Source organism: Tachypleus tridentatus, chromosome 13 (genome assembly GCF_004210375.1).
Source record: "Tachypleus tridentatus isolate NWPU-2018 chromosome 13, ASM421037v1, whole genome shotgun sequence".
NCBI classification, from domain to species: domain Eukaryota; kingdom Metazoa; phylum Arthropoda; class Merostomata; order Xiphosura; family Limulidae; genus Tachypleus; species Tachypleus tridentatus.
In genome coordinates, this window is record NC_134837.1 from 173553176 (window position 1) to 173581012 (window position 27837).

Below are 27837 nucleotides of genomic sequence, written 5' to 3' on the forward strand. Positions count from 1 at the left end.
CAAGTTATATGAGACTTTTGGTGAATCTCTACCAATTTAATAGAAATTCAAGTTGCAACAAGTAGTTTGAATTAAAAGAAGTTATCTTGTACTGTATCACAGAGTTCTTATTTATTTTTTGTAATGACTTTGCAGGTTTCAAAATTTGAGCTGATGGCAGGTTCTGAAAACAAAGGTCTGAAGTAAGTACTTTAACAGTTGATTTTCTTCATATGAAATAGAATCCATAAAACAGAAATAAATTTTATTCATAATTTCAGTAATCATGGTTAGAGTCTTTCTCAAATGGTAAAATGAATTGATCAAGAAAATTAGTTTAGGAGTTTTTACTGTTAATCAAAGCTCTAAATATAATCTTGTAATATTCACAAATAAAGCAGGTATTATTCACGTTGATCCATCAGTCTGACTTTGTAACCACCACAAAAAATACAAAATAAATCAAGTTGCCATTTTTTTTCTAGAATTATTTCAGATTATAACAGAAAACTACAGTTATTTATTCTGACCTCTTCAGTGCAATATCTTTACAAAAACTTTTCAATAAGGATATGCTGGTAATTGGCTGAAGTAGGCCATTGCATAGTAAGTCTTATTATGCAAACAGTGCAGGTAATCTGCATAAGCATACATAGCACAGATAGCTTTCTGTAGCTTTGTGCTTAACCATAAAAAATTTTAATAAACAGATAAACCTTCAAGATTTCCATGGTTCCCCTCTTCCAACACCCAAATTTGACCTGATGGATTTCTCTGATTGTTAACTGGTCAAACCATTAGGGCAATTCAGTATTTGTCACTCTTCCTTTAAGTACTCAAATGAATTTTAGAGTCATATTGTCTAAATTTAGAACCAGGTGCTATACAGTTTGTTTAGGCATTATAGACAGTTACTTTTGGAAACAGTCCAAATTCTTTACTATACCTTATATTACTGCTCCACTGGCATTCAGTTTTGTCTTTATCTTGGGGAATTGTGAACATAATCAAATGCTCTTATTCTTGACTTCATAGCTATCACCTGATCACAATGTCCTCAGCATTGTTGGTACAGCATGGTAGAGACTTTGATGGACCCTGACACTGATGTATGGCAGGCACCTGCCTTTGAGAGTAATGGAAGAATGAGGTGCACTTAATAGTCATTCCTAAGAATCTACATGATTTGTGGCAATCTCAGTAGTGTACTTCCTGGTTTGTGGAAGCTTGCATCTTCTTTATGTACTCATTTCTTTATTTGGTGGTTTCTCTGAGATGGATCCAGTTGATAGGCCCCTCGGTGTGGATTCCTGTACGTGGTGAGGGGACCTCCCAGGGAGGGTTCTGTTCTTTCAGTTTACCTCCTCTAAGATCTAAACATCCACCCACGTGTTTGCCATGGGTGGCAACCCGTGAAGGGATCCTGATGGTTGAGGGGTCCAACCCTAACACACCACTTTGGCCTTGAATTCCTGTAGATGGGTGGCTTTTGGGTGGCCCCCCTTGGGTCAGTCGGCTGGTCCACTTGGGCTAGAATCAACCAAGTACCAGTGTTGGAAGTTCTCAATGGGTGTTGTAGACATTGTGTCTGATGCTGGTGTTTGGATATAGTGCTCATGAAACCCTGGCATTGCTGCAATGTCCTTGCATAACATTCTAGTGCATCCCCTCGTAGGGCTCCATGGTGGGTGGGGTCAATGGGTACCAAAATTTTCCTTTTTTCCTGTAGATCGTCCAACAAAAAATTTAAATAAAATAGTGAAAAAACAGTCAAAAGGAAAATGACCACATCTTGAAGACTCTGAGCAGCAATCTTCAACACCTGTAACACACGTACCTCATTTTCTTATATTACATTCTCTTTCAGAGAAATCTTTGGGGCAAATGTCCCCCTTTTTTATTCAGAAGGGACTAGAGCAACTTGCTGGCTCTCCAAAGTCAGTAAAGAAGGTTCAATCTGGAGACATATTGGTTGAAACATCCACATCCCAACACAGTGAATTCCTCTTGAATTCAAAGGCAATTGGGGATGTACCTATTGATGTTACCCCTCATGCTCCACTCGCAAAGATGGAATTACACTGCCCACAAATATCCTCATTTTGACATTTACATCACCACATGCACCTGACACCATAAAAGCAGGTTATCTAAATTGCAGGGTGTGGCTGTATATTTCAAACCCTCTCCTATGTTTCCAATGTCAGAGGTTTGGTCAATCAAAGACGTCATGTCGTGGTTCCCTGACAAGTGCTCATTGTGGTGGCAAGGACCACGATGCCTATGAGTGTAACATGGACCCACATTGTGTCAACTGCAATGGTTTTCACCCTTCCTACTTTCATTCTTGCTCTAAATGGTTGGAGGAAAAAGAGGTGCAGCATTTGAAAACGACTCATAACATTAGTTATCCTGAGGCTCAGAAATTGCTGTCTGCCACTTCATCTCGGATGTATGCTGCTGCACTTTGTTCCACAACTACAGTGGGAGTGCAGACAGATCCTTATGTGCCTCCATGAGAATTGTTATCAAGACAAATGAAAAGTCTTTTGACCTCCATGGTTAAAAAGATTGATGAATCAACTTCTACACCCATCTCTGTTCCTCCCATACATTCCAACAAACTCCAAGATCCACATCCTTTGGTTTCAAATACAGGCACTTCTTAGATACATCTTTTTCTCCCACCCCAAGATGCAAAACAATCATTTGTTCATGTCCTCAGTCACTGGAATTCCCTTCCAACAGCAAAGACCTACCCAGTCGACCCAGGGCAGGATCCTCTGAATAAGGACAGTAAGGAAAAAAGACATGGTCATAAACAGAAGTTTTCTCCAGCCATTTTGCCTACCCATTATTAAAAATGGCCACCTTGATATAATGGAACTGTCAAGGTTTACGTTCTAATCTGGATGACATCAAAACACTGATTGCTTCCAATCATCCTGTATGTCTTTCCTTACAAGAAACAGTTCTGAAACCTGCCGATAAAGTCACCTTTCAGCAGTTTTCTCTGTACAGAAATGACAGGCTGTGTGATGGATGAGTACATGGAGGGGTGGCACTGTTGGTTGATCAGCATGTGCCCACCCTGTCTTTGTCACTCAACACACCCTTGGAGGCCGTAGCCATCCGTGTTTCCTTGGGTCATACCACCACTGTTTGTTCTCTCTACCTGTCCACTGGAGAGACATATGATCAATCAGACCTTGGTGCTCTCGTTGAACAGTTGCGGTCTCCCTTTCTTATCCTGGGGGACTTTAATAGACATCATCCCCTCTGCTGTTATTGATAGGAGGGGTCACTCTGTAGAGTGTTTGCTCTCTGATCACAACCTTTCTCTTTTCAATACTGGTTTTTCCACTTATTTTCATGCACCTAGTCAGTCCTTTACTGCTATTGATCCCTTGGTTTGCTCCCCTTCATTGTTCTCCCATTTTTAATGGAGGGTTGACAATAATCCACTAGGCAGTACTCATTTTCCTATACTTTTGAGAGAGACTGGCCGTGGTCGATGCCACCCTACCCGCTTGCCCCGGTGGAAGCTGGATTGGGCAGACTGGTCCACTTTCACTGCTCTTGCAGAACTTGATCCTGCCATCATCAGTCAGCCATCAATAGACGACTGTGTGGCAGCGGTAACTGACTGTATTATACAAGCAGCTGCTCAGTGTATTCCTAAAACCTCAACATGTTTTCCACAATATCCTCGTCCGTGGTGGAGTCCTGCCTGCCACATGGCATGGAATGCTAAAAAACGTGCCTGGGATACTTTTTGTAGATATCCCATGCTTTACAACTGCATTGGTTTCCAATGGGCCCATGCACGTGCTAGATGGGTAAGACGTCAAAGCCAGAAGGAATCTTGGATTAAGTTCACAACTAGCATATCTTCTATCACCAGTTCCAAGGTCTTATGGAACAAGGTTTGAAAGGTCAGTGGGCACTACAATTTTCTTTTCCTCTCGATCTTACTATCTGATTCCCAAGAGGTAGCTGATGTCCAGAGTATTGCTGATACTCTAGGTGAAAGCTTTTGCTGGGTATCTAGCACTTATGCTTGTTCCTCCACCTTCTTGGCCATCAAGACTCGGGCAGAGTGTTCACTTCTTTCCTTTTGAACTGACTGTCTTTTTGACTATAATTGTCCCTTTACACTGGTGGAACTGAAAATGGCCCTTCATCTGTCTGGCAGTACATCTGTTGGACCTGATGATGTACACTATGACATGCTGTGCTATCTCTCTCCTGTTTCTCTTAATATTCTTCTAATTGTTTTTAACTGGATCTGGCAGGAGAATGTTTTTCCTAATGCCTGGTGCCAGGCTATTATCTTACATTTCTCTGAGCCTTGGAAAGATCCCGAGATTCATTCAAACTACCGTCCAATTGCTTTGACAAGCTGTCTCTTTAAGATCCTAGAGAGGATGGTTAATGCTCATCTTGTTTGGTTCCTCGGATCAAACAACCTCCTCTCACTCACCCACTGTGGGTTCTGACGACAGCACTCCACCACAGACCACCTAATTCGACTTGAAACATCAGTCAGAGAAGCCTTTCTCAAACGACATCTTGTATCAATATTCTTTGACATTGAGAAGGCTTATGACACAACATGGAGGTATGGCATTTTGCGAGATCTCCATATATATGGGTTACGTGGTCATTTACCCATTTTTTTTAAAAATTTTTTAATGGACAGGAGATTCCAAGTTCGTGTGGGTTCGACACTTTCCCGTTCTTTTCTATAGGAACTTGGGGTCCCTTAGGGCTGTATTTTGAGTGTCACACTTTTTCAGTATAAAGATTAATACCACCACTGAACAACTCCCTCTTACTGTTGCAAACGGACTCTATGTCGATGACTTTCACATCTCGTGTCAGTTGTCAAACATGATATATATTGAGTGGCAACTACAAACTGCTCTCAATTGTGTACTGTAGTGGACCACGGTGAATGGCTTTAATTTCTCTCTCTTTAAATCCGTTTGCATGCACTTCTGCCGCCAACTGGTTATTCATCCTGATCCTGAACTCTGTATCGTTGAAGTTTTGCTGCCGATGGTCCCTGAGACCAAGTTCATGGGGCTTATCTTTGACAGTAAGCTGACCTTTATACCACACTTAAAGCAGCTACGGGTCAAATGCACAAGAGCACTGAACATTCTTTGTGTCCTCTCTGCCACCAGTTGGGGAGGGGATCGATGTTAAAGATGTATCGTGCTCTTATTCGATAGAAACTCTACTATGGATCAATGGTCTATGGTTCTGCCAGATCCTTGGGCCTTAAAGATGCTGGACCCCATTCATCATCAAGGACATCAACTCTGCACTGAGGCTTTCCGCACCTTCCCAGTTCAGAGCTTATACGTGGAATCTCATGAATTTTTTCTGCACCTTCACCGTTTGCAATTGTCTTTACTATATTCTTAGAAACTTCATTCCTTACCAAAGCATTCCATCTGGGGATGTGTTTTCCTTCCTCAGTGGGCCGTACTTTTTTTATAACAGATGATCTGCCATTGCTCTTTTGGCCTTCACATCCAGGCACAGTTGGATGAATTGGGTCTGTCCCTGGATAACATTGCAGAAAATACTGGTTAGCCCATCCTACCATGGCTTATTACAGTCCCCAAATGTGACCTTTCTTTACGTCATCTGAGAAAGGCAGATACTCCCCATTGGTAGTCCCAACTTTTATTTACTGAACATCTTTCGAACAGTCTTTCCATTCCACCTTATACAGATGGTTCCAAATCAGGTAACTCTCTGGGCTTTGCCATGGTTTGTTGCGGTTTGGTGGTTGCACGCAGAATCCCCTCTACAAGTTCTGTGTTTACTGCTGAACTTTACACCATTTCTCTTGCCCTTGATTATATTGAAGCTAAGCAGTACTCCAACTGCACTATTTATACTGACTCGCTTAGTTCTATACTGGCCCTGAAATAACTTCATGTTAGTTCACACTCTGTTCTCGCTGATATTCAAAACCAACTGGCCCATTTCTCATTGACATCTACTTCTATCCAGTTTTTCTGGATACCAGGCCATGTTGGTATTTGCGGGAACAAGCTTGCAGACATGGCAGCTAAATCTATCTGCTCTGGCACTATCACCACTGTGCTTATTTTATACATGGGCTATGGTCCTGTATTCAAGGCTCAGCTCTGTGCCAGCTGGCAGTCAAATTGGAGTGAGCAATGCGACAACAAGCTTTTCCACATAAAACACTATATTGAACTTTGACCATCTAGCTTCCATAAGGTTCAGAAGGAGGAAGTTGTTCTAACTAGACTACACATTGGTCACAGTTTTTCAACTCATCGTTTTCTTTTATCTGGAACTGATGCACCAATGTGTTGTTTATGTAACACTCAAATCACTGTAAGCCACATTTTACTTTCTTGCCATCGTTATGACTCTCAATGACAGCACTATTTTAACCATGTTCTCTCCCAAGGTTTGTCCATAACTTAAGACAGTGTTATTGGTGATGGTGACACTGTCGACCTTGATAAAGTTTTTAGTTTTTTAATAGTCATTAATCTTTTTAATGTCATTTAAGTGTTTGATATTTTATTCATTACACCTTTTTAATTGTGGTTCCCTTTTAAGAGTCTCATTCTCTCTAGTTAGATTTTAAATTGGAAAATGACCATGACATTTAATAACTCAACACCAGGATTGGAAAGGCCAACTTCAGGTGACTAACGCTGCTGTTTGAACTACCCGTTAGTCGTCCTGACGAGTTATTATTACATTTTTGATGCATGTCTTTTTACACTTTTATTACTTTACTTTTTGATACTGGCTATAATGACACATAACCCGGAAAGGACTGGAAAGGCCAACTTAAGGTGACTGACGATGGTACTTGTACTTACCTGTTAGTCTTCCTGGCATTTTATGATCATTACCATTATGTTAGAGAAAGTCCTTTACAACTTCTCTTACTCTGCTTTCTCTCTTAACATTGTAGACTAGAAGTCAACATTGGTTTTATGCTTTTTCTGTTTTTAATTGCTGTTTTGTTGTACCTTCATTTCCTTTTATGAATTTTAATACATTTACTTTATTTTTACTTTTTTATTGGATGTTTGGCACAGATAGCCTAGCTGCTTTGTGCCATAAAACACTAAATCAACCAACCAACCAACCAGTTGATAGGTATTGTCTACCAACAGTACTACAGCTTGGGTTGGATTACACTGACATAAGTCTGTGAGTACTTGTTGTAAGAATCATCAAATGCCACATCACTGTGACAGTTCTTATTTGTTATTGTTTTCCTCAATCTAAAGTCAGTTCTCAGGGGAAGAGTATGGACAACTATTACAGGTGTGCTAAATGTTGATGGATTATCTTATTGAGTTCTTGTTTGTGGTGAGATGGAACTCATAGACCTTTACAGATGTCTCTCTTGGATAGTCATTTCTCCTGGGTAGCTGACTCTTCCTCTTGGTTGTAAGTAACTTCAGTTGTGAAAAATGGTATTTCCTTAATAATGAAGCCTTTTCATATTTATATGACATAAGGGTAAAAGAAAAGGGCAATACACATTTTTATAGACATAACAGACTCTACAATGTGGTATCTTACATTCATATAACTAAAATGTTTTTCTTACTTTCCACTGTTACCACTGAATTAACAATATAGCAGTCTGATAGGTCTACTTAACAACTGGAAATTAAGTAAAGATACTGATTTACAAAGTAATTTTAAGTCTCTGAATAACATAGTGATGATATTAAATAGTTTAATTAGACAGAACACAAAGTGAATTATGAAAAGAACAACATTTATTACATCACTAAATACAAACATGGTGTGTATTCTTGGATTATGGTGTAACATACCATCACTTTTACAGGATTCTCTCAAGATCCTGTTCCAGGCTGTCTAAATTTAATGTTTCTTAATTTACAAAAAAAACATCATATTTAACCAGAGTGACTAAACCTACCCACATGACTGGTAATTAACATTCCATGATAGATGAGGCTGTAACCTCTAGATACCACCTGCCATTGAAAGAAACTGCTTTTGATGTCCTTGCACAGTGCAATACCTAATATTACAGCAGTATCATACCTCGGCAATACAGAATGGAACAAAAGTATCCAGAATAAAATTTGTTTAAAAGCTATCTTGACCATGTATTATGTGAAACTTCATAAATACAGATCAAAGAATAAATGCTGTAATATTATAATAATATTTAAATTCATGGTACATTTATGTATCATACCACTGTGTACAGGTCTAATTTGCAGACTTTTTAATCTAAAGAATGACATGTACAATGTTTTCCTTTTCTATTAATAATTGTTGATCAACGTAATTAATATATTTTTTGGTAGTTTTGAAGGATCAGTTCCCTTTTGTGTTTGGCTTCCTGTACTGAAGATGTTTCATTTCATGGAACAGTTGAAACATTCAGTCCTCTTGCATGCATATAAATATTTTTTAAATATCTATGAGATATGAACTACCACACTAGAGTTGTAATTGTTTTATTGTTATAGTTACATCGTGATTTAATTCTTATGACCTTAATTGACATTTGATGAACTGCCTGTGACCTTTTAGACATAAGGTTGGTTCTCAACTGCAGTTTCTTCTGAATGTTAGTGTATGTGATGCTGCATAACACACTACTATAAAGTGTATCATCCAAGTAAGCTTTAACATGTTCTGCCTGTTTCTTTGTTCCAATGTGTATTATTGTTTATTCTCTTCCTCCTTGTTGATTTATTTTTATGGCACTAAATGTCCTGCAATAGTTAGTCATTGGAGAAAAATGTTATATTGTGCATTTGAAGTTATCAGGTTTATTAGGTGGGTATATAAAATTATCAGGCTTAAAATAATTGTACAAGTGCACTTGCTACTTCAAAAGAATGACATCAGCCAAAAAATATTGATACAATCTCTTTTATAATATCAATTTCATCAAAAACATGTTTTATCAGACACGTTTTATTTCTGAGTGTAATAATACCTTTATTACAGCAGGACAACAAAGTCATGTAGAATCAATTTGTGGGCTTTTTTAAATATATGAGATCCAGTTATAAAATTAATTCTTGGAGAACAAATTAAATTACTGCCATTTGGCTAGACAGTACCATTAAAGGTTTTTTTAAAGTGGAATTTTTTAAAAAGACATTTACTGAGCGATATGTTCATAAAGTTTTTAAAAATAATTAGATAAAAGTATATTTTAATCCACAAAGCTTTAAGATTATGCAGCTCACTGTATGTTTCTATGTTTAATTACAAACTCTGAAACATTGTTTTAAGAAAAAGTTTTCTTCTGGAGTAATAAATGATATAAATATTTATTTGATCCTGAAAAAAATGCTACTTCTATTGAAGTTATGACGTGTAACACTAACTGTTCTCTCTCTCTTGCTACTCGTAGTGACAGTTTAAGGGAGCTGTAAGACTAAAATGTAAGATAGTTATTTGCAACTAAATTTTAACCCTTTCAGCACTGAATAAAAAATGTTAATGTTTGGCATGGAGCTGAATATATATTTTTGATACTTCAACTAATTACGGTATCAGTACTAAAAGCGTGATATCTTGGCAATAACTCAACAAATGTCCTTGAAATGTTCAGTGATTGTACTCAATACTATATATGTTATATTCAATACATAAGAATAACAGGAATAAAGGAAGTCACCCTAATACACAACGAAGAAGTGCCATGTAAAGCATAATAATTTATTATAAATTGTATACATTTCAAGCAGCAGCATGTCCATAGACTTTGTGGTTATGATATATCTCATGGCTTGGTAAAAAGCACATGGGGAGATTGCACTGTTTGCAGAAATAATTAGTCTGCTTTCTTTTCCATCCAGCTGTGTATCTATTGCTGCAAACAGTACAATCAGGTTTGTGATTTTTGTCCTCATATTGTCCAATACTATGTCTTTCCACCAAGCACTGACCTTTATCAGTACTTGGTCTTCCTTTTCATTTGGCTTTGCTGACATATCCCTCCAGCAAATTTTGAATAATCTGCTCTCTGAATAGTCTTGGAGATACTGGGATTTTACCGTTGCTCTTGCAGTCTGCACAATATATTATATATTCATTAACAAGAACTAGCCTTGGTCAGTCAGTTTATGCAATAAGTTATATGACCCTAACTACACCATGTGCTTACCTAAAGCGGGGTCAGATTCTAGGCCATGAATGTCTTCATTATCACTCTCGTCCGTTACAAGTAGGCTTTCATTATCATCTGGCTCAAACTCTTTGTCACTCTCTTCATCATTAAAAATAATATAGATTGCTTCTTTAGTGGTATAAGCTTTTCCTTTTGGCATTGTAACAATGTTGCAAGTATCAACAGAATATGCGAGGAAGGTGTCTTCTAAAACACTGAATAGTATGATCTACACAGGCTAGAAAACAAAGAAATCACATTACCTCCAGTTTAAATACCTGCTGGGAATCCCAAGTAAACAATAAATACACGTGATTCTAGCCTCAAGTGGGGCTTACAGGCCTGTGTGATTATGTTAATTAGCCACGAGGGTATGTTGTATACATCTTGTCGACGAAAATCGCCTGCCGCGCTGAGCCTTCAAGTCAACTGTGGTCGCCAACCACGCCGAAAGGGTTAAATTAGTTTAAAACCTCATATCAGCTTAAAGTATATTTTCACTGTTATGTATTACAATTTGAAATAGCCTTAAACCAAGTTAAATCTTTATGTTAGTTGATAGAGCAGATGTTTTGCTGGCAAGTGGTCCTATATTCAATTCCCGTGTGCATGAGATGTAGAAATGACACTTAACTAAGAGATCATCTCATCACCCTAAGATAAAACTAGAGGATGGGTCTTATTTATTAGAGGGGGGGGGGAATATGGTACTTTTAATTATTAAGATGTGCCTTTACCATGGGTGTCCTTGAGGGAGGACACTTGCCCTCCTGGATTGCCAGTTCTGCATATCCCTAATTATAGCTTTGATATCATGTAATTATTTTTTAACTCTGTAATATATCCTGCAGTTGCTTATTGCCTTCACTAGCAATTAGTAGTGGTATACTTTCTAGCTAAGCTGGTAAAACACTTGTTTGTAATGTGAGCAGTCCTGGGTTTCATTCATTCATGTAGGAGATGCAAAACATCTAACTAGCCACATTATGACCTCAGGAATATAAAGAATGTGTTTTAGAAGTTAAGAGAAATAAATATTTCTTTCACATTAACTTTCTCAATATGTATGTAAAGATTTGTTATGCTATCTTTCTGTCATTTCTAATGTGTAATTGGAATTATGAACATTTTCTGTAATTCTCAGATTTATTGCAGTTTTATCTGGTTCAACCTAAATTAATTTTATACTAATAAGGCCTGAGTTTCAAGTTATTGCCAAGAATTATTGTGTATAGCAGCTACCTCTCTTTAGAGCTATTTCAGTAATATAGTTATCAATACATATTTGTACATGTTAGTTATTTTAATTTCTCGTGCCAAAATACATGGTACACTTTGTCAAATTCTTTACTTTATATAATAATTTTTATTGTGAAATCAAGTTAATATTTAGCAGTTATATGTCAGATACAATCTTGATTAAAAATTGGTTTAAAGGTCTTAAAATTGGTATTTTCTTTGCATATTTTATTAAAAATGGAAGAAATCAAATTTTGTTCTATAAAAGAAAAAGTTTTCATTTTATGTGAATTGATTGTAATGAGAAGTTGAAACTTTGTTTCATTTCAGAAATTACACTCCTGTTCCTGTAAGTTTACTCAGTGTGCAATATTTTGAAGAAGGAGGTAAAGTTTTCAAAATTTTACTTCCTGAAGCACTTAATTCTGAAAATCAACTGGATAGGTCTCATATCAAAAGTAATACAGTCAGTAGAGTCAAACCAATAATATGCCATGTTAAGGAAAATTCAGCCCCTCTTCATTCACAATCATCCATACAAATTTCAAGAAGTGATTTATTAAAAAATCTGAGCTCAGACTACAAAATTGTTAAACCCTTTATGAGGGGTTCTAACTCGAGTTTAAAAAATGCTGTTGTTGTTAAGGGTGAAAAAATTGATCTTTGTGATAACTCAAGTGTTAGTTTACATGCAAATCATCAGGATATGTGCAATTCCCAGAATTTGAATACAGTGGATGTGATTAACTATCCAGAAGATAAACAGACCAGAAAAAACATTTTGTGTTCAAAGTCTCTATTAGAATCAAATTTGTCATTTGAAGGTCAGACTTTTTCTGTTATAAATGAACCAGGTCATTCTTCAGAAACAGCTAGTAATTATTCCTCACCAAGTGATAGGAATTTGGCATCAATCATGTCAGTAAATGCAAAGAAAACTGATTATTCTGTAAGTTGTGATGATTTATTGCAACATTTTGATCAGTCAGATATTGATGAAACTTCTATAAGGGAAGATACATCAACCCAGCATAATGTTTTCACAACCTTCAAAGCTAGTGCTGAAAATATTGCTGTTAGAAAAGTAAATATTTTTCACAGTGACTCTTCATCATTAACAGTAAATGACCAAAAATCTTTTTGTGGGAAGGTACTTTCAGGAACAGAGAATTGTCCATTATCTGAAATGACCACAGTATCTCAAACAAGAGTTCTTTTTTCAGATGTCAGTAAGACCATAGATGCTCAGGTTCCAACCAAAGCCTTTGCAGTAAAAATGACATCTAATAGCCAGAAAGCGATAAACTTGGTGCCAGTTACAGAAAACAGTAATGAAGACGTAATTGATCTTGCACCAGTTATGTTAAGTAGCAGTCAAGAAACAGTAAATCAGGTTGCTGTTACAGCATCCATTGGACAAGAAATAGCGCATCAAATTGCAGCTACAATAATGAGTGATAGGGGAATAGTAACCAGTGGTCCTGTGACAGCATTCAGCAGTCAGGAATTAAACAATCGAGGCTCAGTTACAGGAAAAAGTGATGAAATGATACCAGCATTTCAAGCTTCTGTTAGTGAACTCAGTGAAGTTCCAAATATTATAAATGGTAGTCAGACAGTGTGTAACTGTTTGTCCACTCCAGTAATTGGATGTATTAAGAACTTTAATGAGATACCTGTTGTTAAACACTGCAGTCAAAGAATGGTACCCAACAACATTAACAATGGTCAAAAGTTTCTTTGTTGTGGGAAAAAAGACTGTAATTTGGTATCATGTACTGTCAATAAATCACAGGTGAGCTGCAGCCAGATAAAGCCAAACCAAATAACTAGTACCACCTATACACTCAATAGCCCAAACTCATTTCTTGACACTGCTGTAACAGTTGGTAAGATGGTAAATGGTCAAGTTCCTGTCTCATCTTCATTTGGCTGTCATTTACACCAACAGATTCCCATATTAGTCACCAATTGTCAAAAAATAATTCATCCAAATACACCAAATAATAACCAGAAGTTGTTATTACTGCACCATCTCCATACGCAAAACCATAATCAGGTTACAACAAACAATACAATTAATATTAAAGTTAACAGGCAAAGTACAAAAGAACAACACCGTAATAGGTTTTATCTTTGCAACTTAAGGCAGCTTGATGACAAAGCTATATCTTGTGCAAAGTCAGTAGGATGTCAAATGTGCAATTCTAATGCCAAAACTAAAACACCTATTATAATTTTCCCAAATAGAAAAATCTCTGGCATAAATGTAACTCAGAGTGAAACGACATTATACACTGGTCAGGTAAACAAACTTTCAAATGCTAATAGACAGGTACCATTCATAGCAAACAGTAATCCAAGTCTATTAATTTATCAGAATCAGATGATTACTAATGTAAGCACACAATCTAGTGCAGTCAAATGTGGGAATACATCTTTCTCCAAAATAACTCCACAAGATCAGGAAATCAATGGTCAGAGAATAAGTCGGAACCTTAATGTTACAACCCCTAGTTCACATTTCCTTGTTAGCCAAAATGCACTTAGAAAGGGAGTTAGTACAATATCTAATGAAAAGTTAGTTTTAACTACAGGAATTAATCAACATAGGGGTGCAATTGAGAATCAGTGCTTGGTTATACAAAATTCAAAATCACCTGAAATATCTGTACTTAGTGGTGGCTTGAGCAACCAGTATACCACTGATTCTAACTTGGGGAATATGTCAAAAAACACTGTGATACTTAAGCAAGACCATGTACTTCAGAATTCACAATTTCTTTTAAAGCCAAAAATAACTTCAACATCTCAACTCAGTTTGTATAATCAGCTGGTCACAAGTCAAAGAGCATCTAAACTTGATGAAGCAAACAGTATTCGTAAGAAAGGTGGTACAAAATATATTGGTAGCGAGATAAATTCGATGATGGATACAAGTTCATCTGTATGCAATACCAAACATATTTGTGTGCCTTGTACCGTATCACTTTTACCAGGGAATGCATCTACAAGTTTTAGTACCTTCAATGATCCTATTTCAGTGGTGAACACAACACCAGTTTATAGCATCAACCAACCATCCTTTAGTTTACCAGTTTCATTGATAAATTCTACTCCATCTTTAATTAACATGCAGTATGTGGCACTTAATGATCCAAAATCAGTGATGAATACAACTACACCAGTTTTTAACTTCAACCAACCATCCTTAAATGTACCAGTTTCATTGATGAATGCTACTTCATCACAAATTAACACTCAATATGTGGCACTTAGTGATCCAAAATCAGTGATAAACACAAGTACTCCAGTGTTTACTATCACACAACCATCTTATAGTGTACCAGTTTCTTTGATGAATGCTACTCCATCACAAATTAACACTCAATATGTGGCACTTAGTGATCCAAAATCAGTGATAAACACAAGTACTCCAGTGTTTACTATCAAACAACCATCTTATAGTGTACCAGTTTCTTTGATGAATGCTACTTCATCACAAATTAACACTCAATATGTGGCACTTAGTGATCCAAAATCAGTGATAAACACAAGTACTCCAGTGTTTACTATCAAACAACCATCTTATAGTGTACCAGTTTCATTGATGAATGCTACTCCATCATTAATAAACACCCAATATGTGGCACTTAGTGATCCAAATTCGGTGATAAACACAACTACTCTAGTTGTTAATATCAAACAGCCATCCTGTAGTATACCAGTGTCTTTGACAAATGCTTCTGCTTCACTAATTAATGCCAAACATGTTAGATTTAGTGATTCAAAATTAGTTATGAAAACACCTATAATAAAGCTTTCCACCAGAGCTTCATCGGGTAACTCAAATAACTCTTACTTTGTTCTTCGACCTGAACCTGGAATCTCATCATTGGGTAGTAGAGTTTCTGCTATTACTACTCCTTTGTTTACCATGGCAAATTCATCTTCTGCAGTAACGACAGACTTGACTGAATCTGAAAAACAAAAATTAAAATCATCTCCTGTTGTAACAAGTAGCAACTTCAAACAACCCTTTCATCAAAATACTTATCTAGGTATTGGAGCCAAATATCAAGCTAACAGTATTAAAAACAAACTTTCACTTAATAATAGTGCTAATGCTCCAGAAAGATTTTGTGAACGTATATTACCAAATATTTTAAGAGCACATGGAAATCAAAAGCTCTACATTGCTAGAGATATTGATTCCTGTTCACAAGAAGTAACTCCTTCAATAGGTATTCATGAACAGTTTAATTCATCTTCAGTATCATCACCACTGGGTCTGGATTCATTGTGTACATCATCTGCATTACCTCTTCAGGCTGATGAATGTCAAATAAAAGTTGTTAATGTTTTCAGTCTAGCAACAACTTCTGCAAACAAAGAACTCTCAATGGACTGGAAATATGAAAACTGTGATTACTGGAACAAGCCTGGAAATAAAGAATGTTCCTCAATGGGAGAAAATCTTCAGTGTTTATTAGAACCAGAAGTTGTGCTCACAGAAGAAGACTGCAAGTCCATTGAACTCTCAGGTGATGCTTTTCTTACCAAACATTTTGGTGAGTTTCGAAAATCGAAAAAGAAAAATGTTAAAAAGAAACGGAAATGTAATGTAAAAGTTCGTAAAAAAGATCGAAAAAAATTACATGTGGGTCTACCAGAACAAAAGTATAAGACTTCCAGTTTGTCAACAAAGAAAGCTGAACAGTTTCAAATGGAATCTACAGATGAAAGCAAAGATTCTTTAAGTGATGAAGAAATGTATGAAAGATATATTTATACCAAATATGAAAGATCTAAAGTTTTTGAGGAATTGCCATTAAAAAGGAAATTAAAGCTAAAAAAGCCATCAGCAAAAAAACACTATAAAAAGAAAATTGCTTCTCACTATGCCAAGAAGAAATCACTTTTGATAAAAAAGGTTCATCATAAAAACAAAAGCACATCATTTTATCTAGATGATATAAATGGAAGTGCTCTTCTACAAAGATGCTATGTTGTGTTAGATAAACTAAATGATAGATTACTTGGTAATGGGATGGTGGACTTGAGTGAAACACTCGAAGAAAAACTGTTTGTTAGAAGTAAACGTTTGAAGGTGGAACTGGGGAGAAATGTTTGTGATGAATTTCCCTTAAGTATTCCATCTGACGGAACTTTTAAAGAAAGAACAAGTGAAAATTTGTCCGTTTCTAATTTTGACAGTTCTTCTGATATTCTTAAAACTATGAGTAGTATTTCAGATGTTTTACAGCTAATTAAAGAGAAAAAAGCTGCTTTAGAAGTGTTACGAAGAAGAACTGGAAAGTACTGATCCAGTGTTGTAAAAAAAAGTGTATCTAAACCTATTTTAGTAATTTTTGTAAATATATTTTGTAAATGAAGAAAGTAATATAAGCCATTCAATATGTACCAATTTTCAATGTATAAAGAATACATCTAGAGGCACTATATGGAAATTACATCTAACGATTTAAATATTAAAGACGCTTATATACATAAATATCCTGTTTAGTGTCAGATTTAATTAATGAAACATGTTAATGCTTGATAATGAACATTGCAGTGCCAGAATTCTACGTAGACGCCATTTTGTTTAATACGAAAATTACTATAAAACGTTGTCTAAATAAAAGTATCCTTCGTGCATTATGTCAAATAAATAAAAATTAGTTTTTGCTCAGAGTAACAGACTTTTGTTATCAGGCGTGATATTTTTCGGAGTGTTATAGACCGCCCAAGGCCATTTCTGAGAAATGAGCAAATGCCTGTAAAACATAATGTTGCTACGAATAATAAATACCTAGAGAAAGCATTATATTTTGAGCCAGGAAAACCTGAGAATGCATTACAGGGTAAATAAAGCTTTGATGACTTTTCGTCTCGACAGATTTTCAGAGCTGTTGGCATTTCACTGTTATCATGGCTGTGATATAATTTATCCGTTCACAGTTCTATATTTTTTGTTATATCATTAACACTAGCAGCATAACTGATATAAGAGTGCATCAGAACAAAACAAAAGTTCGTGTTTTTTTGAAGCAAAGTCTAATTTCCAGTAAATAAGGTTTTTAAATATCTGGTATATTATACTCATTTTAATAATAGTTATATTAATATTATGTGGTAAATAGGAAAGAAGTAAAAAATGCAAAACAAAAACAACATAAATATAACATACACATCACCATTATATAAGGTCTAACTGTTTTTTTTTAGTTTGCAGACCCATGCTGTGCTGATGAGTCCTGAATAAGCAAAATTGTAGCCACAGCAAAGGGTATGGCCAATCAAAGAATACATTAGACTTTCGTCACATTCGATATTTTGTATTTAACCTTCTATGAAATTGAAGAGAATTCTCCAACACCTACGTGTTTGATATATTTGATATATTGTCAAATTATGTGCGGATTTAATTAAAATGCAACTGTGGTATTCAGTTCATAACCCACGTGTATGTACTGATATTGAAACACGATTTGTAGGTGATTTGGTAAACTTGTATCCCATATAGATGTGTGCGTGTATATATATAGTTTGAATTACTCTTAGAATTTGTACGTTATTAATGTTTCTTTGTGGGGACGGGTGATGTACAATAAATAGTCAAGGGTACTTAACAAGCATGTGGAATTTCCTGCAGTTAGGACGAAACCCTGGCAGACGAAAGGTGTCGTTTGAGAGTTACTTAACTTGAGTAACATACAAAACATGTTACCGTCAGAGGGTCAAATACCTGTTATGTAATAGGTACCAGAGGGCGCTGATTTCTTAGGAGTGAAATAATAGTTCGATACTATAGGCGGTTGGTGTTACTGTAGTTGAGTTAAAGTTTATCACCACTTAATCGTTGTCTTGTAACCAGCTGCGGTTCTTTAGATAACACAACAGGTCCTTCACCATCATAATACAACCCGGTGAATCCCAGAAAGGGAGTTAAAACTTTCGCTACAAGAGACTCCAACTTCAGTTTATTTCTATATAAACTTCAGTGGCCAGAAGTTTCACTTCTGTATTTAATTTGTGTGTTTTTACAATTATCGCCTTAGAATGGACAGATTTTTTTTTTTGTAATACACTTAGTATTTAAGTTTAAACAATATACAAACTTACTGTTGAACTTCGTAATTATATATATATATGTGTGTGTGTGTGTGTGTGTGTATATATATATCCCGTGTTTCAGTAGTTATAATGTTTGGTTTAAAATATTCTTATGCTAATCATCTATGTATGTAGTTCTGGTATAAGCACTATTTACCATCCATATACTTTTTGCCTTTTTTGTTGCTGTTGTTAATAAAGCTTACTGTTCACTTTGTGTCTGGTCTTTTCTTCATTCGAGTAACAGTAAGAGATTTCCGTTTAACTCTGTGTTATATTACCTGAAGTTTCTCAAACTATTGCTGTTATTCCTTTAATAAATGCATCTAAGAATACCACATTCATAATTAAGTGAATTCAAACAAACGAGTTGTCATAATGTATAAAAATGATTGATTAGCCTTTACAAGGTATTACAGATGTCTGGTCCCATAGGGAAATTACTTTTCACGTGATTTGTGCATGTATTCCTGCTGAAGCCTCGTTTCCCTAAGAGGCTATGTTCTGGTTGAACGTATATGATGTCTTGATATCTAAAAAAGTTGGATAAAATGACCAAATTAAAACTTATTAATTCATTAAAGCTTTTTAAAGACATTGCTTTTTATTCAGTTATGTATGGAATTTATTTCAATGGAATTTAACCGAAAGCATATGGAATTTAAAAAAAAGTTTCTTAAATACAGTAAATTTTCACAATCATTCAGTGGCCAGAAATCAGATTTGTAGTTAAACAAAGATTTAGCGATTTTGGTAAAAGGTATACACCTAATGTAATATTTAAGACGTATAAAACGTGTCTCTAAACTTAATCATGTGGTCAGTGTAATGATCTAAATAAAAAAAGCATAACCTCGGAATACATGGTTCGAAGTAGAGCTTGATTTAATGATGGTAATCACGACATTTTCCTAGGCCTGGACTGCTGAACACGAGATAACTACTTTTAGATCACTAGTTCAAAGTTTTAAATTTATTTTGCTTGCCCTATGATCACGCCAATTAAGTCCTAGCTTCTCTCTCTTATTTGTCAAAAACATGCAGGAGCAAAATGTACTGAAACAAAAATGGTGCTGTAAAACAAAAGGAAAAGCAATGGTTAAATCACATAGATTTTGGTTGTGCAACATAGGTTGCAGCATTATTTCGAAACTGGAATATTTATTTCCGAAATTAAATTGTTTCCATAGTTTCACGAGAGGGATCCAAAGGTTTGAAGCACATGATAAGTTCAATCATGTTTCTAAGAGAGAGAAACTCCCTACTTAGATTATATTAGTTTTTCATTACATAGTAAGTATGATTATTAATACCCATAAAAAGAAAATGCTTCTTTTTTTCAAGTCTGGCCTAGCTCTTCAAACTTAGTAGTGCAAGTAGGCTTAACACAAATTCAATCAGCAATGAATGTCTCCTAACTGTCTGCTTTAACAGCATCATTCTGTCACTCATTCTCTTCAGGAATTTACGTATTTTACTTTTGCCAAAAAGATATAAAGATTCATTTTAATAAATTCTGTTATGTCATTATAATTTGCAAATTTCATGATATCATTTATTTATGAAGCAACAACTGTGTGTTTTAGTACGATGATCCTTATCATCCTTCTGCTTACAAAGGGCACTGAGGAACATCTCATTTAAAGTTTCGAGTTGCTTTGGTTGAAGACTGAAAGGACGGGATATTCGGCGTCCTCCATCTTTAAAATGAATAAAAGAAGTAATAGTATGAGTAGTATTCAATATATAAAATCTGCAACTATTAAATAAATTATTTTTTACTCTATATATAATGGGGCACAATAAAATTGACATTTTATATATTAATGAAAATATATACAGTATTGGAAAATGTTATTAAAATGCACAGGAATCACAAACAATGAATAATTACAACTATTAAATAGTTAAAATCAATTTGCATTGTTAAAATAATTGCTACAGAAAAAAGAAATTTTACTGTGTCTAGTATACCCTGATTTGACGTTATCGTAAATTTATCTATGCAGGATTGTGAAATACTATTCCATAATTCAACCACATTGTTTTATTACTATTTACCATACGATTATTTTGTAAATATAATCTCAGTCTATGAAACAATAACGAATTAATTTATTTCTCAATAATGTTTGCTACAGGCTACGTTCTCTGATAGGTCTAACATCATAAATAATGTTTCACCGAAAATTTCAAAACAAATATACAACTATCTCACAAATAAACTTGTAAAAGTTTATCGATAATCGATTGATAACAAACACGTTGATTAAATCACTGATTTTGTAATCAATTGAAACACAAACGAACAGACTCTCGGCGTCTAACTCCATGTCCTGATCTAAATCACTCAGTAATTCACATATTCTGACACTTATATATAGCTTAGTTTTCTGTATAATTCACGACTTCTATATTCTACCGAGGACTTAACGTTAACCACATTTCTAATTTGTGCTCCATCATATGTTCCTCTTGCAAAAAGACATCTAAATTATAATATTAACAAGTATCATTTCTTAACAGAACAAACTTTCTAAATAAACCAGCTAATACTAAACCTGAAACTCACAGTCAATGCTTTGTGGTACACACACTGACATATAGCGAAAGTTATCGTAGAGAAAATGTCACCTTTCCAATTTGTATTGATTGAATTCATTCAATGATATATATTCAACCTAACAAACGTTATTAATCCGTAAGGTCCCTCACCACTTAATCGTTGTCTTGTAACCAGCTGCGGTTCTTTAGATAACACAACAGGTCCTTCACCATCATAATACAACCCGGTAAATCCCAGAAAGGGAGTTACAACTTTCGCTACAAGAGACTCCAACTTCAGTTTATTTTTGCATGGAGGATATTGATCCTTGACGTTCTAGGAAATGTAACCAAAATAACTGTACACTTATACAAAATATTCTAAATTTATAGCTTTAAGAAAGCATTAAGGCAGTTTTATTATGGTTTCTGAGTTATAAAATTACTACGATTCTTAAGTGAATAATGCATCCATACAATATTGTAAACAAGTTCAGTTGAGACTAATTAGTATGTATTTATTCTTCAAATTATTTTACATACTGTAATTTTTAATATCCTGAATATTTTACACGATTTAAAAAAGCACATCACTTTTAACTTATAAAAAATAAATCTGAAATATTTCCGAATCTTAAAACTTATTTAGTCAACAACTTTTAAAATCAGACACTGTCGTAAACATTAGCTTCGGTAATACGTAAATTGTACCCTAAGCAACACTACTGCCGAGTGAAAGATTTATATATTGTATTATGTTGTCTTATCAATGACAAACATCCTGAAATATGGTATGTTATAGTCTAAGTTTGTTACAGCTGTAATCGGTTAGTGACTTGATAGGCGCGATTTATTTGTTTGTTTTGTTTTCAATTTCGCACAAAGCTACACGAGGGCTATCTGTGCTAGCCGTCCCTAATTTAGCAGTGTAAGACTAGAGGGAAGGCAGCTAGTCATCATCACCCACCGCCAACTCTTGGGCTACTCTTTTACCAACGAATAGTGGGATTGACCGTACCATTACAACGCCCCCACACGGCTGAAAGGACGAGTATGTTTGGCGCGACAGGGATGCGAACCCGCGACCCTTAGATTACGAGTATCACGCCTTAACACGCTTGGCCATGCCGGGCCTATCGCGATTTAATATCAATAACAATTAAAGTCTCAAATTTTAAGTGTCTATGTAAATCAAAGTAAAACATATGTGGGGGCATCTGTTGACAACATGCTCAAATTGCAAGTTAACATTAGATATATCACGAGTCTTACATTTATCTACCATAAAGTTTTTTCTATCTCTTGAGTCTAAGTGACCAGTCAAAACAGCTGTATGCATGACGACAGCAAGTTTGTGAAATTCTGAAACATTTTGTGAATTATATACAATGGTGTTCAAAGTGACAAGCCCTTCCGATAAACAAACTGCTGTACACATTGCAATTACACCTACTAGAATCCAGTTAGTAGAGAAATCACAAGTTTATCACTTCTAGAGTCATTCTTGTTTTCGGTCGTTCAAAACCGTTCTATCTGCATGACAAGCTAGCCAACCAACAGTGAGTAAGGTCATCTATGTGTAATATAAATGAAATCTATGAACCATTTTTGCTTTATTTCAACTTGCATTTATCGATTTTTCGTAAAGTTTTTTCTTTCATGGTTGAGCTTCTCCTATAATTATTTTCTTCACAACGCCCATGTTATGTATAATATATTTATATATGCATATTACATATTAATAGCCGGTTGGTGGTGAACTCCTAAATGCAAACAGATCGAGTTGTTTAAGAATAGATAGAGTAGAAACACAGAATGAACAACTAGGGAGTTAGAGCTTCTTAAAAACTTCAACAATAAAATAAACTGTCAAAACACAAGGCACACACTGATAAAACGAGCCGCAAAAGATCCATGTTGGTCTTTGTTTCGAGAAGTATGAGAAACGCATAGTTTCAGGTAACAGCCTTATACAGGGTACCTTGAGTTGGATTCTCCTTGAGTGAGGTGAGTTTCGTTTGAGTTGCTTCAAACTTCATTCGCAAGCTTAAAAAATACACTTGTAGACGAGCGGATGTTTTTCATATGACAAAAATATACTAAAACACGTATTTGTTCCTTTGATTTTTTAAAGCAGTATATTTACCACTAAACGATTCCCCCGCTAGTACAGTGGTAAGTATACAGATTTACAAGGGTAAAATCAGGGGTTCGATTCCCCGCGATGGGCTCAGCAGATAGCCTCCTGTGGCTTTGCTATGAGAAAAACACACACACATCAATTAACGTATTTGGTAATAAATAATTAATATCTGGTGTTATTTCCGTGTTGAGTTTCCCAAACAACTAGAAATGCAATACATTTTATACTACAGGGTGTTCGGAAAGTCACTGTGCAGTTTTGTAATCATATTTTATTCAGTCTATTTCAAGCCAGCAACTGATAGCGGTGTTTAGAAACAAAATAAGAAGGATCCAAGCCTGTACTGATACCAACGGGGGTCACTTTCAACATTGTTTGTAATTGTCATTCATATTTACCTCCTGTATTCTATATTGAAACATGTCTGTTAATAAATATATAAGTGCACAGTGACTTTCCGAACACCCTGTAGTAATCTATCATCATTTCTTTGTGGTTTATTTTAATCTACTAACAAAAATGCAACACCTTAGCTAATAAGAACGTACATATTTTGTAGAAAACTGAAATAAAGTATTGCGAGTTTACACTACATAGATTATAAAACTCTTACTTGTAATATTAAAAGCATGTGTTTTATTCCATGTGGGATAACATCCGTCGCTGAGGAGATAGCACCTGAAAACATATAGATGTATCGTTCATGAGCAATGAATCTGAGTGTGTCAACTTAGAGTATCTAATAATATTTCTAACTAACTAATATCAGATAAGAACAGCTTTGGTAGGAAAGCGTATGTTTATTCATAGCTAACTAAACCTGACACTATGAATAATCGAATCGTTTGAAGTTACTTCAGATCAATAAATATCACACAATGTATAAACAACTTTCTTCTGATAGCGGAAGTGGCAGTTCAGAGGTCGGTAAAAGGTCGCTTCTTCCGCAGTAATTTTACCTTTTTAATATTATGACTAATTTATATTAGAATGAATTACTGTTTATTAACTCTGTAAAATTTTAACTTCTCTTTACGGGAGGAACCTAAAAGTTCCAACTACAAAGTGTTGACACATGCAAGGATTCATATGTCTAATTTCTTATTACATATTTGTTTCATGTCGTACTACAACATGGGCCAAATAAACACTCTTCACTTTTAGAAAATAAACTCGTGTGATCATACGTGTTAAAATACACCTTCAAACTGCTCGTAATTAAATTTCGTACAAAACTACACGAGGATTTTTATTTGTTGGTTGTTAAGCGCAAAGTCCAGAATAGGCAATTCGTGCTCTGTTCAGACGGGTATTGAAACTCCGTTATTAGCGTTATAAACCTATAGGCTAATTATCGCTACTAGAGGCACTACTATAAAGCTATCTGCGCCAGTTGTCCTAGTGATTGACTAGAGAGAAGGCTTGTTTGTTTGCTTGTTTCTGACTTTCGAGCAAAACTATACGAGGGCTGTCTCGCTAGCGGTCCCTAATTTAGCACTGCAAGACAAGAGGGAAGGCAGCTAGTCATCACCATCCACCACCACTCTTGGGCTACTCTTTTACTAACGAACAAGGGGATTGACCATCACCTTATAACGCCTCCACGACTGAAGGAGCGAGCATGTTTGGTGTGACGTGGATTCGAACCCGCGCCCCTCAGATTACGGGTCGAACGACTTAACCACTTGGCCATGCCGGGCTACCACCTACCATTAACTCTTGACAGACCTAATAGTGGGATTTGACTGTCACTCTCACGCATCCACGGCCCAGAACTTTGGGTGCGGTTTACATTATTGTAGCTCTATAATTTGTATGACAAATAAGATATTGTGATATGTCCTTTCGAATTACTCACTCCAAATAGTCCCATTACTGTTTTACATACAGGGGCAGCGGAGCGGCTTTCCAGTTTAGCCTTGGTCCCTGGACCAGCCCTATCTTCTTGGGGCAAGTTCAGGACTGAATTGAAGTGAATTAATAATTTTATTCAGAACACAAAATTTGAGAATTATAATACTCTACGTAACGAGTGCAAAATGTTTGAAAACAAGTTCTGCAATTTATGTACATTTTCACTTATTGATTACTAATATATAGTAATATTATTTTTCTTATTTTTATTTCAATTAATTTGTTTCTTCTTTACTTTGGAGAGAAGCCACCTTCCCATAACTGTCTGGGACGTTGTCGGCTTAAGCACCCACATCTCGCTCTCATAATTTCTATTTCTATATCTACTGCTACTCGTTTATTTCTTATGTGAGGTTGGCGAATGGAGGCTAAGAATAAATAACGATGTATTCCCACCACAATGTGTGTCCTATTCTTCACTCACTTCCAAAACCTAGGACACATTTTATAATCCCACATGATAGTTTGTACCCTGAGATATTTTCAATTAGTGCAGCGTTTATTGTTTAACTTATTTTTGTTTCGCCCTGTTTTTTAAGTTATAAAAACTAACATAAACCGACTTACAGTTAAAATTTTTGGCTCAGTTCGCTGATCGGACCAGTCGCAGTTATGGCCAGTTCGCCTCCGTTTACAGGGCTAATCTCTGCTTTGAGCTGGCCATTTGAAAACATTAAAATATTATTTTGTTTCTTTCCTTTGGAAGTTTGGACTAATAGATTAGAGAGAAAAATGTTTCACTACAAATTTCGACACATATATACACCTAACTCACAAGTAACTGTCACTTTCATCACGTAACCATGATCCAAGAGTGCCGGGAAGATTTTTTCCGGCAATAGGATGCGAACCCTTGACTCTTAGACTCACAATCCAGCACGCCAAAACGTTAGGCTCAAGTCTGGTTCTGATTTCATTTTGAAACCACTCTATGTTTCTACATGCCTCTCGACAGGAAGTATTAAAGTGTAGTTAGGAGCATGCTGTTTGCTACCCACTCCCTCCAAAAAGAACTGTCATAGCCCCTGAAATATTTTCATTTAAGATCTTTTGATATCCATGTCGTACAGAAGTGCAGATGTTTTATTGCTAAATGCCGAGGAGTTAATCTATGACTAACAATAGTTTTTGTTGTTATTATTTTTTCTAGTATAATTTGTTTGTTTGTTTGTTTTCGAATTTCGCGCAAAACTATACAAGGGTTATCTTGCTAACCGTCCTTAATTTAGCAGTGTAAGACTACAAGGAAAGCAGCTAGTCATCATCACCCACCACTAACTCTTGGGCTACTCTTTTGCCAACGAATAGTGGGATTGACCGTCACGTTATAACGTCCAGAAGGCTGAAAGGGCGAGCATGTTTGGTGTGACGAAGATTCGAATTCGCAACCCTTGGATTACGAGTCGAGTGTCTTAACCACCTGGCCATGCTGGGCCCATAACGTTTTGAAATCCTGTATGCACTTGAACACTGCTAATCTACTTATCTGGTTCATCTCTAAACGTATTCACACCGAGTTCCATCATAGAATATTATTTAGTCAGTATTAAAAGTTTAAAAAATTTCCATATAATTTAGCGGGGAAACGAAAACTTAATAAAATATATTTGTCTACATTCTATATAGTCTATATTAATTTGTTACTAAATACATAAAATTATTATTCTGTAGAAGTGTTTTTAAAATGTCGGTTTGAAGTAGAACCTACAAAATTTGTTGTTCTTTTACGCTAGGAATTCCTTAAACTAATAATAAGTTTTGTAGATTTTAATTTATATTGTTATCACTTATTGCCACCGTGACTGCTGGTAACTAAACCAGATTTTCCAAGGTAAGGAAATTGAAGTTTAACTTAATGTTTTAAAGAAATTATGAAAACAGCTCTTCGTACCACTATAAAATCTTTAATTGTATTTACACTTTACGAGACTTATATATTTCTGATTTATGAGCAGTTTACGGTAATAATACGACAACGTTATTTATATCTTTAAAGATGAATACATCTCTGCTTGAAACAACAAATAACACACTGCAGGTAGAAAAACCTCGAAATTTCTCTTGAGAGTGTATCTGTGTAGTTAAATGTAGATTAACGCCTCGAATTTATTTCTTGTGTTCGTGACGTATGTTCACAATTGCATGCTACTGAGTAGTTTTACAAACATTCTACAAATTAAGAAAGCGCTTCAACGAACCCTAGTGGTATAATGTTTCTTCCATGTAAATAAAGGTGCACTAAAGGTGTCGCTTACACCAGAAGTTAGAATCTGTAATTTATCATCATTGTCAAATGAACATGCAATATTCAAACATACACTGCTGGCCAAAATATTAAGGCCAATGAACATAAAGAAAAAATATGCATTTTGCGATGTTAGACTCAACCACTTACTTGAGTAGAGTTTCGAAAGATGAAAATAAGAAAAGGGAAAATAAAAATAAAAATCTTTTTTAGCATTTAATAGGGAAGATGTGAAAACTATGAAATTAGCCTAAATATTAGCTGGTCAAAAGTTTAAGACCATACTAAAACGAAGAGTTAATCGGTAAACACGTAACGAAATTTAGTCATTTGTGTTCAAGCATTAGCGTTTTCAACATCTCCCACTGACATCTCCTGTGTTACATTGGGTAAAAACATGGCAAAGGCTAAAAAATTGACAGACTTTGAACGTGGCAGAATTGTCGAGCTGAGAAAGCAAGGTCTCTT

At 35.5% G+C, this 27837-nt stretch overlaps 2 protein-coding genes across 8 annotated transcripts in view; one reads left to right on the forward strand and one right to left on the reverse strand.

Moving 5' to 3' along the window:
* The window catches only part of LOC143239971 (uncharacterized), a 32714-nt gene extending 13980 nt beyond the window's left edge, over positions 1-18734 (forward strand). Inside the window, exons 2-3 of the mRNA XM_076481685.1 lie at positions 136-182; positions 11735-18734. Coding sequence (XP_076337800.1) covers positions 154-182; positions 11735-16730 — 5025 coding nt within the window. The 5' untranslated portion in view covers positions 136-153 and the 3' untranslated portion in view covers positions 16731-18734. The remainder of the gene's footprint in view (positions 1-135; positions 183-11734) is intronic.
* A 371-nt stretch (positions 18735-19105) lies between these two features.
* Positions 19106-27837, reverse strand: part of LOC143239972 (proline-rich protein 5-like) — a 40768-nt gene continuing 32036 nt past the window's right edge. For all 7 annotated transcript variants that reach the window (XM_076481691.1, XM_076481693.1, XM_076481688.1 and 4 more), the window contains 3 exons: positions 23824-23888; positions 21239-21404; positions 19106-20223 (listed from right to left, as the gene is read on the reverse strand). In XM_076481691.1, coding sequence (XP_076337806.1) covers positions 20075-20223; positions 21239-21404; positions 23824-23888 — 380 coding nt within the window. In that variant the 3' untranslated portion in view covers positions 19106-20074. The remainder of the gene's footprint in view (positions 20224-21238; positions 21405-23823; positions 23889-27837) is intronic.